This window comes from Crocodylus siamensis, chromosome 12 (genome assembly GCF_052110815.1).
Source record: "Crocodylus siamensis isolate JL-2025a chromosome 12, ASM5211081v1, whole genome shotgun sequence".
In the NCBI taxonomy this organism is placed as follows: Eukaryota; Metazoa; Chordata; order Crocodylia; family Crocodylidae; genus Crocodylus; species Crocodylus siamensis.
In genome coordinates, this window is record NC_143406.1 from 47,998,164 (window position 1) to 48,013,770 (window position 15,607).

Here is a 15,607-nt window from a genome sequence, read left to right on the forward strand (position 1 = left end):
GAAGGAATAAAACAAGATACCAACATGATCATTTCACACTCTCTCCTATAAGCGCTAGAAGGAGAAGGCTCACACAAGGAAAACTAATCCGTTGTGCCAGGACATGTAGGCAGCGTTAGGTATTACCCTCCTGCTAGATGACATCAGACGCCCAACTCTGCAAACTTTCTTTTTAACACAATCTAGAGTTTATGAACAGAAACGATCATCTCCTTTCATCCTACTTTTCTGCCAACACAGATTTGGACTCAGGCTGCAGCAAGGGAGGCTTAGTTGGTTACTAGAAAAAACTAGTCAGTAGGAAGGTGGCCAGTCCCAACCCAGGAAATCGTGTAAGTAAAAAACAGCCCCCCTGGCCCTGAATCCGACTCCCGGGGGGAGCATGGAGTATGGGGAGGGCCTCAAGCAGCCCGAAACACCGCCAGCCTGCAAGGGAAACCCCTCAGTTCCCCACACTTTTAAAGGAGAATCCATTTTTAAAGTGTGCTTGTGACCCTTTCATATATTCTTGCAACCCGCTTTTGGGTTGTGACCCAAGGGGTGAGAAACGCTGATTTGCATAACCAGGTGGAGAATCGTACGCACACACACGCACACAATTTTGCTGGAGGCTGGATCACACTCATCCCATCAGTTAGCCTCTCTACAAACCGTGCTGCTGTGCAGCCATGGGGCGCTAGCACACACTTTGCTGGGGAAGCCCGAATGCCAGGCAGCTAAAGGATGCTCGGATTTGCTTCGTAGTCCCAGGTGGGCCAAAAAGTCTGTTATCTCCAGCCGAAAATGAATGATGTTCAGTGCAACAAAAAGAGCAGATGGGAGCAAGGGCCCTGGAGCGCGCCAAGGCACATGGGTTTCTCTTGTTCTAGTTTCCGGACCGCCAGTGGGGCAACCCCAGCCTGGGCAAGTGAATGCAGGTGCCCTGCAAGTGTGGTGCGATCACTGGGAAGGAGGAGGAAAGGGGCTTCGGACACCACCTGGCAGAATTGGACCCAAAGGCTGCTGCAGCACAGCTAGCTGGAGGATCGCAGCGCGGCCAGGCTGGCTCCAGCCCCCGCGCAGACACGGGATGGCCTTCCTTGCCAGCTGTGGGCTGACATCTGCATGCACTGGCCTGAGAAGGAGCCGTAAAAGCAGACGTGAGATGAGGCACCCTTCCTTGGGGAAGACCAGCTGCTTCGGACCAGCATCGCTGGGCCAGTCTCAGCTCCGTGAGCGCACACCGAGCTCCCCACTCCCCTCGAGGCCCGTGCTGCGCTTTGCACGGCAGCACCACAGCTCGCCAGGCTTCACAACCCCCGCGTCTCTCCTAGAGACAACCGCTGAGGAAGCAAAGCAAAAGCAGAAGGGGATGTGGGTGGGGGGTGAGACACTGTGTCCTCAGCAAGGAGCTCACCCCTCCTCGAGCGCCTGGAAACACCCCCAACGTGCCAACCCCTTCAAGCTCGGATGCCCAGCTAAAACAAGCAGGTTTCATGATTAAACGACCAAAAGAGACCGGCAGGAACAGAGACAGGGCACAGCAAGGCAACTGTTCAAAGCAAGCTCTGGTGCCCGTGCTCTGTTGCATTTTTACTGTAGTTGGGGCTTTTAAAGGACGAGAGTCTGCAACCCTGGATGCGATGGACCAAGCCCTGCCGGTGCGGCTCAGCCTTGGGTCCGACAGGGCACGGTGCATCTGGGATTAGGAGGATCTTGGCTGCAGTGGTTATTTAGGCATCACGTACCTCCAGCAGTTCCCCAGGGCCCTGAAGCGCAGTGCACCGTGTCAAACAAGCAAGCACAGGCTGGTCCATGGACCTTTCCTTTGCTATCGCCTACAATCCAGTAACTCGCAGCTGGATTTCCAGGGCGTAGCGAGAACAGCCAGGCCTTGCTGTGGCAATCGGCCCGACTCTGGTGTGGACACGAGGACGGGAGAACCCAAGGCACGATGCTCCTGGGTCAATCCTTGTACTTTCAAACAAGGCAGCTGCAGCCATCGCCTTTTCCTGGGCTCACGTGTTGCATCTGCCATTAACCTGATTTCTCCTGGGTGGGATTACGGGCATGTAACGACCTACGGGATGAGCTGCGGCTAGCAGCGCTGCTCTGCTCGCTACCCAGGAGCCGGAGGGCTCTGGAGCCTGGTGGGAAGTTGTACGTTCATTTCCTGATCCCTCGCAGAGTCCTTGATTTCAGACATCAAGACACCCTCGCCACCCAAAGCTGGCTCCTCGAAGGCCTCGGGGAATTCAACCGTGGCTCAGCTCCCAACAGAAGGGGGTCATGCCAACTGTAAATGGCCCCCAGTTTGGCTAGTCGTAGCACTGGTTGGGCCAAATAGCCTGTGGGTCAGGGCCCAGGTGCTCTAGGACCCCATCGGCTCTGCAAACAGGGGTTCACTCCATGCGGGCGAGAGGCTAGACTCCCTGTGCGACCCCAGGCAATTCCCAGCATCTTCCCCTGCCCCTGGGGCCTGTCTGTAACAGGACTTACCCCCTGGACCAGGTGGGACACAGGCTGGATGGATGGGAGCTGAAGAGGCAAAGCCCCCCTTGGTCTCCGGGGTCCCGCACGCAGCCTCGCCTCCGGCGATCAAGGCCCCAACCCCGCCGGCCTCCACCGAGCCCGACATCAGCTGAAGGCTTTGCCTCCGGGTGATAAATATTGCTAATGCTGCATCTGCTGTAGAGGAGGCAATTCTGCCATCAATATTTAATAGGGACTGTTCTAGGCGCTATAAAAACCACCACGGCATTTCAGGGAAGCGCAGCATCCAATCCCTTTTTGCAGAGACAAAGGGAGGACTATAAATAACCGTTTTCACCCCCTTTCTCCGCTCCCCCCCCACAACGCCCTTTGCAAAAGAGCTCTTTGCTACCCTCGTGAGGTTGGCCCCTTCCCCTCCCCAATGCCGGCAGCGTCCAGATCCAAAATCGAAGCCCCCCCACCCCACCCCAGCGCTGCTGCAGCCTGCCCAGAGTAGCCGAGCGAGCAGTTTTAAGCACGGATCACAGCCCGCCACAGCCGTTTAATGCAGGGTTATGTAATCAGCATTAAAAGCAGCAGCATCCCAACATCTGCCACCTCCGTGACGGCAGGCTTAGCTGGGTATCAGCAGCAGCGACTGCGGTCGACCCCTCGGATGTGTGCTGTTTATTTTTTAATGGCTCCCAGGATGTTCAAATCCCAAAGCCCATTCGAACAGAGGAGGGAGCACAAGGTTTCTTAGCTACTTCTCTGCAGCAGAATCGGAGCGCGTTTGCTGAGTGCACAGAAACGGGGGCAATGCTGCTTTCCTTCCCACGTTCCTGCCCCTCCGAGCTCTCCCAGGCCTTGCAAACCCAGGGCTGAGCATTGCGGCTAGTTTTATATTATCATCACTCGCATGAACGCGGCTGAGCCCTGTTAGGTCCCGTCATCAAAAGACCTGGCCTAAGAGGGCTGAAAAGCAGCACAGAGTTAGAAACAACGGCAGCTCGGTATAAGACTTTTGGACTCTTTCTGCAGCAACTGCTTCGTGGTATTTCAATGCTTTTGGAGAAGGGGCAGAGAGCAAAGAAGGAAGAAGTGCAAGAGTAACTACACCCCCAGCACAGGTGGCATGTCTCAAATGTGGCATAGAGATATGCAAAGCCAGCACGTCTTGCTGTGGGAGGCTGCCTGGGACATCATGGCTTTCCAAGAGGAGCTGTGAGCTCTTCATCCTCCATCTGGACAGTCAGTCGCACATGGAGGTGCTGGTTTAGCATCTTCCTGCCACAGAGCATCTCCCTATGTCCTACCGCAGGGCTTGAACCCACGGCATCACGGGCAGAGGGCAGCCGCAAGGAAGGGGACTGGAGTGCCATCAAAAAAACCCATGCTAGGCATGATGTTTTTAAAGAGCAGAAGACAATGGTGGTTATTTGAACACTGGGAAAACCACGTGCCAATGAGACAGTGGCTGGAAACATTTCTTCCACATCTCCCTTCAAGGCCAGATGAAAACCGTTGCATCCAGGCTGGACTTGCACGGCTGACCCCAAATTGGAAACAGCCCCCAGGGTCCAACCCAGCCCGGGACACCGCGGCCTCCTCGCAATGGTTTCCTCCTCACCTTCTCATCGAACACGGCGTTCTTCATGATGTGCTCCAGACGCTGCTCGTGGTTGCGGATGCCGCTGGCCTTGCCCGTCTCGACCTTCGCACCCGGCTTCTCTTCCGTTTTACCTGGGTTGCCTTCAGGGTCCTGTCAAGAGAGAGGGTTTATTTGGATGACACACGTTGCATCTGCAACGCCTCCTTTGCCAGGAGTCTTGGCCTGGGAAGCCCCTGCCTGGGAACGATGTTGTTTCACCACTAATTTTTAGTGCGTGCTTTCAAAGGTCCCCCAGCTGCCATCCAGATCTAGCTCATGCGGGGTCTCAAGGTTCAAATATCATCAGCTTATTAGGTCATTTGGTGGACGGGATACTGCAGTCCAAGTCAAGGGAGTCCAACCCTGACTCGACCACGGATCGATGGGGATGACCTCCAGTAAGTCACTTCACCTCTCTGGTGGCTCCTACCTTTTTGCTTGCCAGGTCTAATTCGACTGCCAGCTCTTCAGGGCAGGGGCTTTACAGGGCCAAAACTGTGGGTCCCAGACCTGAGCGGTGCTACCAGGGATGTCAGGCTGTAACAAGTCCTTACTGGCTTTGAAATCAAGGTCTGGTTTTAGCTGGCTTTGCCTGGCTGTTGAACTCACTCCCCCCACATAAAGGCCTGAAGGTCCCTTCAAGACTCACCAAGGGATTTTACTTGCTTGGGAAGTGGGACAAAAATGGGAAACACATGGGTTTTCACCTTTCTTTCCCTCCTCCATCATATTGCACTGCAGGTCAATGTTTATTCGGTGCAGCCCGCTGTCAGAGAGGGGTCTACAGTGGAGGGAGAGCAATCTGCCTCCAGGGACACACTTCCAGTTAAGCCTGCAAGCCTAGAAGGGTTTTCCCTTGAGAGCCTTTTCCTTTCCCCCCACTCCAAAGCCTGGACATTACAGAAGTGGAGAACAGGCCTTTCACGGAGGGGATAAGCAAAGTTCTTGGTATAGGTGACATAACTACACCCCCATCACATATCCCGGTGCATGACAGCTCAAACTCTCCCGACGAGGGGTCTCATCCCAAGACCAGAGCTTCCTCCCCTCCTTCCAGCAGCTCTGCCAGGCAGTCCAGCATGATGAAGGCAGCAGATGAAACTATGTGGGAGCCTTCCCTTGCTCACCCATGTCCCCAACCTCTGGCAAACCTCAAGATCCAGCTGTCCTCCCCCCACAGGAAATAGCTGCTTGTCTTGTCTATCTCTTCTATTTCCTTGTTGCCACATGTCAAGTCTCTGGTAGGAATGGAAGGAGAGGGGTATTCAACAGCATGGAGGCCTGCTAGGGGCCTGCTCCCCATTGCAAGTCAACAGCTCTTTGGGCCCGTGAATCTCTCCCTCATGAAGTCCCACTGGGAATCAGGCCGTACCTGAGCTCAGGTGAGACCCACTGCTATCTCCCACCTGGAAGCCAGACGGGTGACCTCACTGCAGAGCTGCGATTTATCCCCATTAAAAATATCTATCTATCTATCTTGACAGTATGTATATCTTGACATATAGACAGACATATATCTCTATCTATCTATCTATAGATAGATAGATGTGTCTTGACAGCTATATAGACAATATCTATCTTGACAGTATATCTTGACATATATAGATATTGTCTATATAGCTATCAAGACACATATATATACTGTCAGAATAGACAGATAGATAGATTTGTCTGCCTAGCTATCTTGACAGTATATACATCTTGACAGACGGACAGATATAACTGTCTATACATCTATCCTGACAGTATATATGTCTTGACAGATATACAGACATACCTATCTATCTAGACAGTATATATGTCTCGACATATAGATAGATATTGTCTATATAGCTATCAAGACAGATATACATATACTGCCAGGATAGACTGATAGACAGATAGATAGATTTGTCTGTCTGTCTAGACAGTATATGTCTCGACATATAGATATTGCCTGTATATCTGTCAAGACAGATATATATATATTGTCAGGATAGATAGATAGATAGATCGATCTTGACAGTATATATGTCCTGATAGACAACCAGACAGATAGATAGGTCTGTCTGTCTGCCTGTCTATCCTGATAGTATATGTGTCTTGACAGATATACAGACAAATCTATCCATTTATCCATCCATCCCCTAATATATTGGCAAGTCTCTTCTCTCCTTTTACTGCTCCTTGCAGCCACTCTGAAGCTCACCCAGCGCCTGCTGCACGTCCCGGGTGTCCCCAGAGCCACCAGGCAAACAAGAACCCTTCCGAGATTTCTAAACCGTCGCGTTTCCACACCCGTGCTCCCTGAAAAAAACACCCTCTCCTGCGAGGAGCGGCTCTTAAGGATTAATTATCTCACACGGCCGTGCCAAGGGAAGGCTCCGCTCAAAGTCATTAAAACTACATGAGCCTAACTGAAGCCGTTTCAAAGCCTCTTCGCTTCCCCACTTTGCTCCGTCCCGGCTCAGTCTTTGTTCCAGAAGAACAATCCCCGTTTTCTGCCATGGAGGCGCCGTCTTGGGGCAATGCCGCTGAGCTCAGGGCTGCTAATGTATAAAGAGCAGCAAGTCGTAAGTGGAGACAGCCTTGGCTGGTGGGTGGGCATGGCACACGGGGCCTTGAGTGGAGCCTTCATGCCACTGCCCGACTGAGCTCTCGTCTACGGAGGCAAAAAGCAGCCATCACAGAAGCCAAATTCAAGAGGTTTTAAGCTTAACCATCTCCCAGCAAACACCAGGTGTGTGCTCTGTGCTTTGCAGGGTGGAGGCAACTTGCCCTCCCCTCTGCTCCCCCATCATCTCTCTTCCCTTTGCACATCAAGGCCATCAAAGCTCATGACAACAAAGCGCTAGCCAGCAACCCTGCGATCCCCCGGCCAGGATCTGACCTACCAAGAAAGATGTGGTCCTCCCTGAATCGCATCCAGACACTTCCTGAAAAATGTGGACACTGACTGCATTAATGGAGAATCGAAGAGAGTCTGGTTTGCGATCCCGGTGTGATTTTTCAGCCGGTGCAACACGTTGTGAACGACTGCCCCATTAGATCATTTAAAATCAACCCATGCTGCTACCCCCAAAGCAGTCAAACTGGTTATCAGATTGAGGCATTCATTTATGAATGTTGTAAACCTAAAATGCCATACGAAAGAGAGCACCAGTCCGAACAGCTGCGGTAAGAATCGGTCCGTTGGATGGATGCGTCAGAGCAGTTTGTGGCTCTCCTGGCCCAGGGGATGGGCACGGGGATCAGTTGCTGAAAAGGAAGCTAGGATCGACTTCACGGCTTTGTTCCTCTGTAGTGACAGCCTCCTCGCACGCTTTTACCACGCGGCAAAGGAGAGGTGATCTACCCTCCCAGACACTGCCTCTTGGCAACGGAGAAAGTGACCTCATGCTGCACAGGGCTTTGGGGAGAGAGCAGGCAGCAGGGTTTGATGAGCAATAACAAGGTAGTTACTGTGCACTGGGACCAGCAGAAGCCGGGCCCTCGCTGCATGGACAAGAAGCTAGTCAGCGTCTTACCCAAAACGTGCCCATTGCAGTCAGATGGTCTAAACCCATGCTGCTGCCCCCCAATTCACCGTCTTTTAAAGGGCAATTTATAGCGGGGCAATGCCACCCTAGCTCGGCGCGCATGCTTTAAGCCAAGGACAGACTTGAGAGTCTGGTGCAGAAGATACAAGTGCCAATGGGGGAGGGATTTTAATCCTGGATTTTATTAGCGGAGCGAAAGCTCTCAGACTGTGCTCTGCTTTGCAGGAAAGCTGCCAGCTGAAAGGCCTCCTCTCCCTGCTCCCTGCTGAGCTGAAAAGCTGGGCAGAGCTTGCAGGTATCCCTGTAACGCCAGGAGATGGGAGAGAGAAGCCACTTTGCCCCAAGCTGCCCAAGGGGACCAGCGGTTTGGGGGCCTGCCCAAATGGAGAATGCGTCCTGGGGTCTGATCCTCAGCCACGGCATGGCAGCATTTTCCTCCAAAATCATTAGTTACTTTGCGAAGGCTATTCCCTCTGCCACTGTGGTCTGCGTAGCCTGCAGCCGCTACCGCGGTCCTCGCCGTGCCACGTGTCCTGGTGTACGAGCCTGCCACAATCGCTCCCTTTGTCCCCCCGCCCCACACCTCCGCTGTCCCCTGCCCACCTGGCTGGCATTGCGGGCTTGCAGCACGGCTTCCGTCCTCCGCATCTTTTCCAGCTCTATCTCTCTTGCAATGAGCTGCTTGGCCTGGTAAGTCAATGGCTTCCGAGCTGGGAGGTCTGGGAACCTACAGACATCTTCCACGTTCCTGCAGGGAATGAAAGAGCGGGATGTCGGGGGAGGAAAAAGAAAAGCACAGTATAAAGAGATGGGGCCCCTGTGCAAACACGAGCGGGTGGCGTCTCTCAGCCCTGCAGCTGGCAGAGGCCCGGAGGGCAATGAGGTGCCCGTCTCCCATATCTATGTTTTTCAGCATGTCTGCTGGGCTGTAAGACTATGGATCTGGAGGTTTTGTTTCGCCTCCATCACAGCCGATGGTGATTTATGGAGCATTTGTTCTTCCGTCTCTTTCTTTTCAGAACACGTGGGAAGGGAGCGTGGTGTGGCGATCACAGGGCAAGTGGCCAGGAGCGAGGAGACCTTTCCATCCCTTCCCATTTCCTCTCTCTGGGACTGTGGACAGGTCAATCTTCCCTTGTGCTCACTTTCCCCACCCTTAAATATGGACCTGTCTCTCAGGATTGTGCTGAGATTTCTCTCTCTGAAAAAAAAAAACAAAAAACCTTTGAAGTCACCTGGCATAACAGGCCAGACATCCAGAACAGCATCAATCCAAGGGATTTTAAACCATTAAAAATTCATGGCGGGCTACATGTTTTTGCAGTTTTGATTTATTGCGACTGGTGTAACAGTAGTCCAGGGAGCCAGACCGACGGCCCCGGGAGAGCCAGGACTCCCTTTATCCACCCCAGAGCAGCAGCAGCGAAATGGTCCTTTGTGCACTGTTCTGCACAGCATTAAAGGACTTGGAGATCGCCAGCTTGCTTCTCTTTCTAAACAGGCTTGTCCTTTTTCCAGAGACTGATTGTAACACCAGAAAGGACCATTAAAACCCGCGTCGAGACTTTCCTGCCCGCTGCAGACCGGGAACGTCAGCTAGTCGTTCTGGTACCGTGCCTGCTAATTGCAGCTGAACTAAAATGCATCTTCTTAAGAGCCTTCCCATTCCAACTTAATGGCTCCTAGCAATGCAGCCTCCGTGGCGTCCCTTGGTAAACGGCTTCAGTGGTTAATTGCCCCGGCTGTCAGAGGCGCATGCCTTATTGCTAGTCTGAATTTATCTGGCTTTGGCTTCCAGCCACTGAGTCACGATATGCTTTTGTCTGCTAAAACAAAGAGCTCTTTAGTGTCCGATATCCTCTCCCCATGCAGGCACTTATCTGCAGTGATCAAGCTGCCTCTTAATCTTACTTAGGACTAACTATGTCTCAATCTCATGCTCCCAACTCAGCCTCACTGAGCTGAGAGCAAACCTTGAAAGCAGTAAAATGCCTGGACTGTGCACGGTCCGTACCTTCTGCCGATGCCTCCAATAGCCGAGTTATTCACCCCTTTATTCCCTTTCGTTCTAGTGCCCTGCCGCCGAGCTGCTGCAGAAGCTCAACCAAATAGGTGCCCTGGGTTTAAAATATTTTTAGAAGATTATTCATTGAGAAATCCTGGATTAAATGGATTAAGGGAATCGGGCGGAGGAGAACTAGGCAACAAAAATGGCAATGAGACTGGGGAGCAGATAATTCCTACAGCTTAAGGGCCCGGCCCATCCCGCTACAGGCAGAGCGTGCATCTAACGGGAACGGAGATGGGGACAGCAGTAGAGGACATCCCCAAGGAGAAGGGTGTTAATCTCTTGTCTTCCCTTTGATGCTGGGGCTTTAAACGCCTGATCCAAAGCCCGTGGGATTCTGCCTATTTACTGCCCCAGGCTTTGGATCTAGACTGAAAGAGTTAAATCTCTGAGACTTAACGATGTCTGAAGTGACATGCCCGAATGCAGGACTGCCGGCATCGATGGATTTAGAGAGCAGATGCATTCAGGACGAAGTCTTGGCATCGGGCTACAGCAAGGGAGGGAATAAAGGCAACATCCCTAAGGTCTCCTCATCCTCACAAGGGCTCTCGAGGAAGCTGCACATCAACGAAGAGCTGTATCACCCGATCCAAAATTAACCCCCACCTCCAGCTCCCGCCAGATGTGCATTCACTCTCAGCTAAGTCGACCAAGCTCTTGATACAGAAGACAAGCATAGGAAGCAGTGCAGACACAGTCACCCCGGGGCCTACAGCCCATGTTGGAGCACAGCCCGCTGTGTCGCAGGGTTTTTTTTTTAAGTTGCCTCTTGTATTAAAAGTGTCCTACTGAGTTAATGGTTTTAATAAAGCAACCTGCAGAGACGCTGCTGGGGAAGCCTTTTGCCACAACATCCTAGCTGGCACCCTATGTAGTACGGAGAGAACGGACCCTATCCACCTCCCATCATTTATGTCATGGAGATACGGCTATCAGGAGTCACCGCAGTGAAGCAAAGCAGTTTTTATTCTTAATGGGATTTGAACATCGGGCTTGAACGAAAGCCGTCGCCAGTACAGTTAAACCGGGAACGCAGCCTAAGCCACTCTCAGCAACCCAATTAGCACCCTCGTCTAACTGTTATTTTATGTCTTATTCGCATTCGATAAGCTTCCTAGTTCGGGACTGAAAGTTGCTCCTTCCCGTTTTCCTGTGGTCACTCAGCCACCTTTAACGAGAAGCAATAAAGGGGTAAGACAAGCATCTGCAGGGAACCAACGTCAGAAACCGAGTGCCATTTTTAAAGGTCATTTCAAACCTCGCTGCGCATCTGAATCTCCCTCGGCTTAAAACAACCGGCGTCGCCACTGAGAAGCGAAGGGACCAGATCTTGGTGTCTTGGTTTTCCACCGATACGTCATCGTGCAGCCCAGAGTGCAAATAGGACACTGCACAACTTTGCACAGGGTTTGATAGAGTAATTATCAGTGCACGGCAGAAAACCCAAGAAAAAGCCCAGGCTCAAACTTAAATGCCAAGCATTAAAGCAGATGCCTGCTGCAAGCTCGTGTCATGGGGTTTCCACTTTTTGCAGCATTTCATTTTAGGGGAGGAGTGGGGATGACACCATTTCATTACAGCTGGAAGCAAGTTGTACATTTTTCCACAGAAAAAGCCATGTGTGCAGCTCCTACAAAGGTTAAGGAATAAATACAAGCCCATCTATGGCAGAGGGAGTTTGCTAGCAACAAGACGCATACAGTGAAACCCATGCAAAAAACAGAGGGACGACTTCTGGTCTTAAAAGACCACAAGAAAAATACTCTCCGAGTTCCCAAGTACAGTTCCAGTTTACCTTAAAATCAGAAGAGCCCCCTCTGTTAAGCTTCACCCTTATTAGTTTGCCAATTCAAAGCTTTACAGTCCCTTGGGTACTCCCTTGACAAAAGGTTTCACTGTAATTAAATGCAGGTTTTTGATTTAAAACGCAGGTTAATTTTTCCTTTTAATTAAATTCTTTGCAGGCAGAAAATGGATTAGCACAACTCTTAGCTTTAGTCCAGGTCCTATAGTTTTACAGTGTAATGCATTCCCAACGCCCGAGATGAACTGAGAGTACTGTAGGTGTATATAGCACAAAGTTTTATAATGACTAGATCCAGGGTCAGTAATGAAATAGCACTGATACTAAACCCAGCAGATAAAAGCCAAGGGGATGAATTTGTTCCAGGTGTAACCTCATCACTGTCAATGAGGTTACACCAAGCATCACCCACAAACCAGAGGGAATAGAGCCCAATCTTCGGAAAAGCTGTGGACCACCAAGACACGTTGGGACTGGCTTTAGCCCCCAGCCAGTTGAGCAAAATTTGATTTCCTTTGCGTGCAGGTGAACAGAGACATCACTCACCCCATAGCAAGCCTCTCCAGGAGCTTTTTAATAAGTCTACAAACTCATTTTCAGCTACTAATGAGTGGCACAGCCAGAGCAATGCTGTGCAACCCAACAATGCCAATCAGAGCTACACAAAGAGACCTCTAGCAACACAGACACCCCCCCATTAGTCCACATTAGTCTCTCTTCTGGTTTTACACTGCATGGACCACTTAAAACAAGGAACGGACCCTGGACAGATTAGCTCATTACACTGCAAATCTGTGACCAAGCCTATTTTTTATTGCACTGGGCAAACACAGCCTTCAAGCCACTGTGCCTCTCTAGGATCGAAACCAGCCTCAGCATGCAGATGCAGCCTGAGCATTTAACCCCCCTGAAAAATTCACAAGGAAAGATAACTATCGTCCCCAAGCTGAGCTGTGCGTTTTGGGGGAACATCACTGCTTCCAAGTGCAAGAGGTTGTCTCCTTCCAGCCCCGTTCTGGAGGGATGTGGAGTCGGCCTCGGACCAACTCATCAGCCAGGTGTAAAATTGCTCCGGGCAAACTTTTTGGCGAAGGCGACTGGACTGCTGTGGGTCTGGAGGGAACCCATAGGGAGAGCTACACACAACGTCTGCAAACAGGATCCCAGCAAGGGTCCTGTCCCGGGAAACCGGATCCCAAGAAATCTTGTATGTCACGTTTTCCTTCTTGCGGCCGTCAATCCAAGCTTTCCCTCTCTGTCCGCGCCCGCCGCTTGCTTCCATCAAGCGTGGTCTCACGTCGAACCCGTCGTTCAGGAGCCCACCTGCCCCCCGCCAAGAGGAAGGAGTCTTTCACTGCTTGGCGAGGTTCAGGCCATGGTGACTGTACTTCTCCGATAAGTTCCTTGCCATCTCGTCCAGGGTGGACTGCTGGAGCATGGACGGCAAGTAAATGAACAGGTAGATCAACCCGAGGAGCAGCAAGGCGATCGCCAGCGGCACCCCCCAGTCGGTGATGAACAGAGTCTCGTGGCAGCGAGCCTGGAACATAGGAGCAGCGGCTCGGGCAGCATGCTAGCGACCCGAGGGCAAACGGAGAGCGGCCGACATCTTCGGGTCTTCCTCTGTCGGCTCTTCACACCCCAGAGGCAGCTGCTTTCCCTGCTTTAATCCGATTACAGCAAACGAACCATCTCGCTACTCCACCCTCCGCTCAAGGCGCAGCGCACAACCTTGCAGGTGCCGAGACAACACAATGCAAACCCTCCCTCCGTGCTGCGCTCGAGAGGGGGAATCGTGCCCCCCTCCCCGCACCCAAACCCTGAGAGGTCACATGGGGAGGGTGGGAGATCACTGACATATTAGCACATTCCTGGAAAGAGGCAGCTCAGCGATGCAAAACTGGGAGGAGGGAGGGGGGCAACCAGCCCCACTGAACATACACACACAAACAGAAGGCATTTATATCCAAAACCGCCACTAAGCCCCTTAGCTCAATAGAGGGGATTTGGAACAACAGGACGTTTCAGCAGAATTAACCTTGGAAGTGCTTTGCAAACAGACTCCTCGCGTTTGCAAGAAAGGAAGGAGCAGAAGGGCTTTTTGACATTTTGGGGGACAATGTCACATACTGCATATATTACATAACTAACGGCTGAATCGTACAGTAAAATTTTCCAAAGCACCCAAGAGATGAACGAGCACAAGTCCCATCTGCTCCTACCCTCCATCCTGCATCAGTCAAATAACTTGCTCCCGGCCTGCGCTGGCCACGGGCACTGCCGGGATGATGCTTTTTGCCTTCGTTTTGATTCTAGGATTGTTAAGTGACCGAAGCTGGCTGAAGTGCACGGCCCACTGGGCAAAATTTCATCCAGCTTCTGAAATTAAAGTACTGAAGTCAGGTTTCATAAGCTACGTGCTTCCCCCCGTGACGTCTTGGGCCGTGCGGAGATCCGTCCCCCACTCAATGCCGCAAAGGAGGATTTTGGTTGGTGATTGGAGCAAGGGGATCTGGTCCAATCCCTGGCTCTGTCAAGGGCCCAGCGACCAGACGGAGAGTGCCCCCATCGCAGTCTGAGGCTTGGGCCCTAATGATCAGGACTGGTACAATCTGGGTGCTACAGAGACATAAACCATGGTTATGCTTCCCATTCAGGTTCCACTTACAATAAGAGAGGTTAATAAAGTTTTTTAAAAAGCCATTTCACTAAAGGGTTAATCCTTTATTCGAGAAACCTGGCACAAAATCGCTTATACCCATGGACAGGGCCCTGCACAAACACCTTCTGCGGAGGTGCTTATAAGCCTCTACCACGCACAATACTCGCATCTGTTCAATGCTCACATCATCTACTCATCATTTGCAAATGGATCTTGATTCAAAGTAATGTAAAAATAATGAAGGCGGCTCAGGGGTGTTGGCACAGCCAGGGCTCGTCTCTGCTCAACCCATGGTACAAATGTTAGATTAAAAAAGTGCCAAAAAAAAAGAAGAAGAAAAAACCATTAAGAAGCTTGTGGTCGTCCCAGCATGCAGACACCTTTTCCTGCAATCACCCATTGTCAGCCACAAATGCAAATCAAATGTGAACATCTAGCGTGAGATGTATTTGTGACCTGGCCAAACAGCTGAAAGCATGAAAACGTCCAAGGTGAAACACCGGGGAGTGGTTGTCCTCTGCGTGGGAGCTGGAGCAAGCGGTTTGGGGCTACAGCGCTGTCTACAGGCCTGAGGCCGCTGTGACATATTGCATATATTACATAATTAACGGCTGAATCGTGCAGTAAAATTTGGAGTGGCCATACATGCAGTGTAATTCTCACACCACCCAGCTATGAAGAGAGGCCACCAGCTACAGAGTTAGTGCTTGAAAATGTGTAACAACTTCACAGCTGGTTTCTATCCAGCTTTATATTTGAACATCTGGCAGGGCCCTCAGCATACACACTCCTGGAGGTGGGCGCCTTCTTTGTGTTGGTTTATACAGGGCCTGGGACAATAGCCAGTAACTGGGATTTCAAGGAATCATAGAAAATTCAGGTTGAAGGGCGCTCAGGAGGTCACATCTACTCCAACCCCCTGCTCCAAACAGGGCCAGCCCCAACTGCATCATCCCAGCCAGGGCTTTGTCTACCCAGGTCTTAAAAACCTCCAAGGATGGAGACTGCACCACCTCTCTGGGGAGCCTGTCCCAGTGCTTCACCCCCCTCCCAGTGAGAAAGTTTTTCCTAATATCCAACTTAAACCTCCCTTGCTGCAACTGGAGCCCATTGCTCCTTGTTTTGTCAAGGAAGGACGATACAACCCATGAGAGCTGCTACCTTGGACCTACAAATGACACTACAGTCAGCCTACCAGACACACCGATGATGCTCTTAAATGATCTCCATTTAACCAGGTCTTCCTGATTATAACTTGACTCATAACCATTAATTACTACCTTACAGGTTTTCTTTCCTTTTTGTATGGCGCAAGACAGAGACTCGTTCTCAGCTCCGCAGCTTCCCTAACAGCCGCATTCGTCTCACGGGACTCCAAGCAACATCCGCTCTTAATCTGTCCACCATAATGGATGCAATTCTTTTATCAAGGTTAAAACCAAACAAGTCT

At 51.3% G+C, this 15,607-nt stretch overlaps 1 protein-coding gene across 5 annotated transcripts in view; it reads right to left on the minus strand.

Annotated features, from left to right (window-relative positions):
- Positions 1-15,607, minus strand: part of CHTF18 (chromosome transmission fidelity factor 18) — a 33,337-nt gene that overhangs the window by 1,441 nt on the left and 16,289 nt on the right. For 3 of the 5 annotated variants that reach the window (XM_090023151.1, XM_090023150.1, XM_090023149.1), the window contains exons 19-20: positions 8,224-8,368; positions 4,082-4,213 (exon numbers count right to left, since the gene is read on the minus strand). In XM_090023151.1, the coding sequence (XP_089879277.1) occupies positions 4,082-4,213; positions 8,224-8,368 (277 nt within the window). Of the gene's footprint in view, positions 1-4,081; positions 4,214-8,223; positions 8,369-8,395; positions 9,738-15,607 lie in introns of those variants that run through there. The other 2 variants (XR_016438624.1, XM_090023153.1) reach the window with 2 other exon arrangements.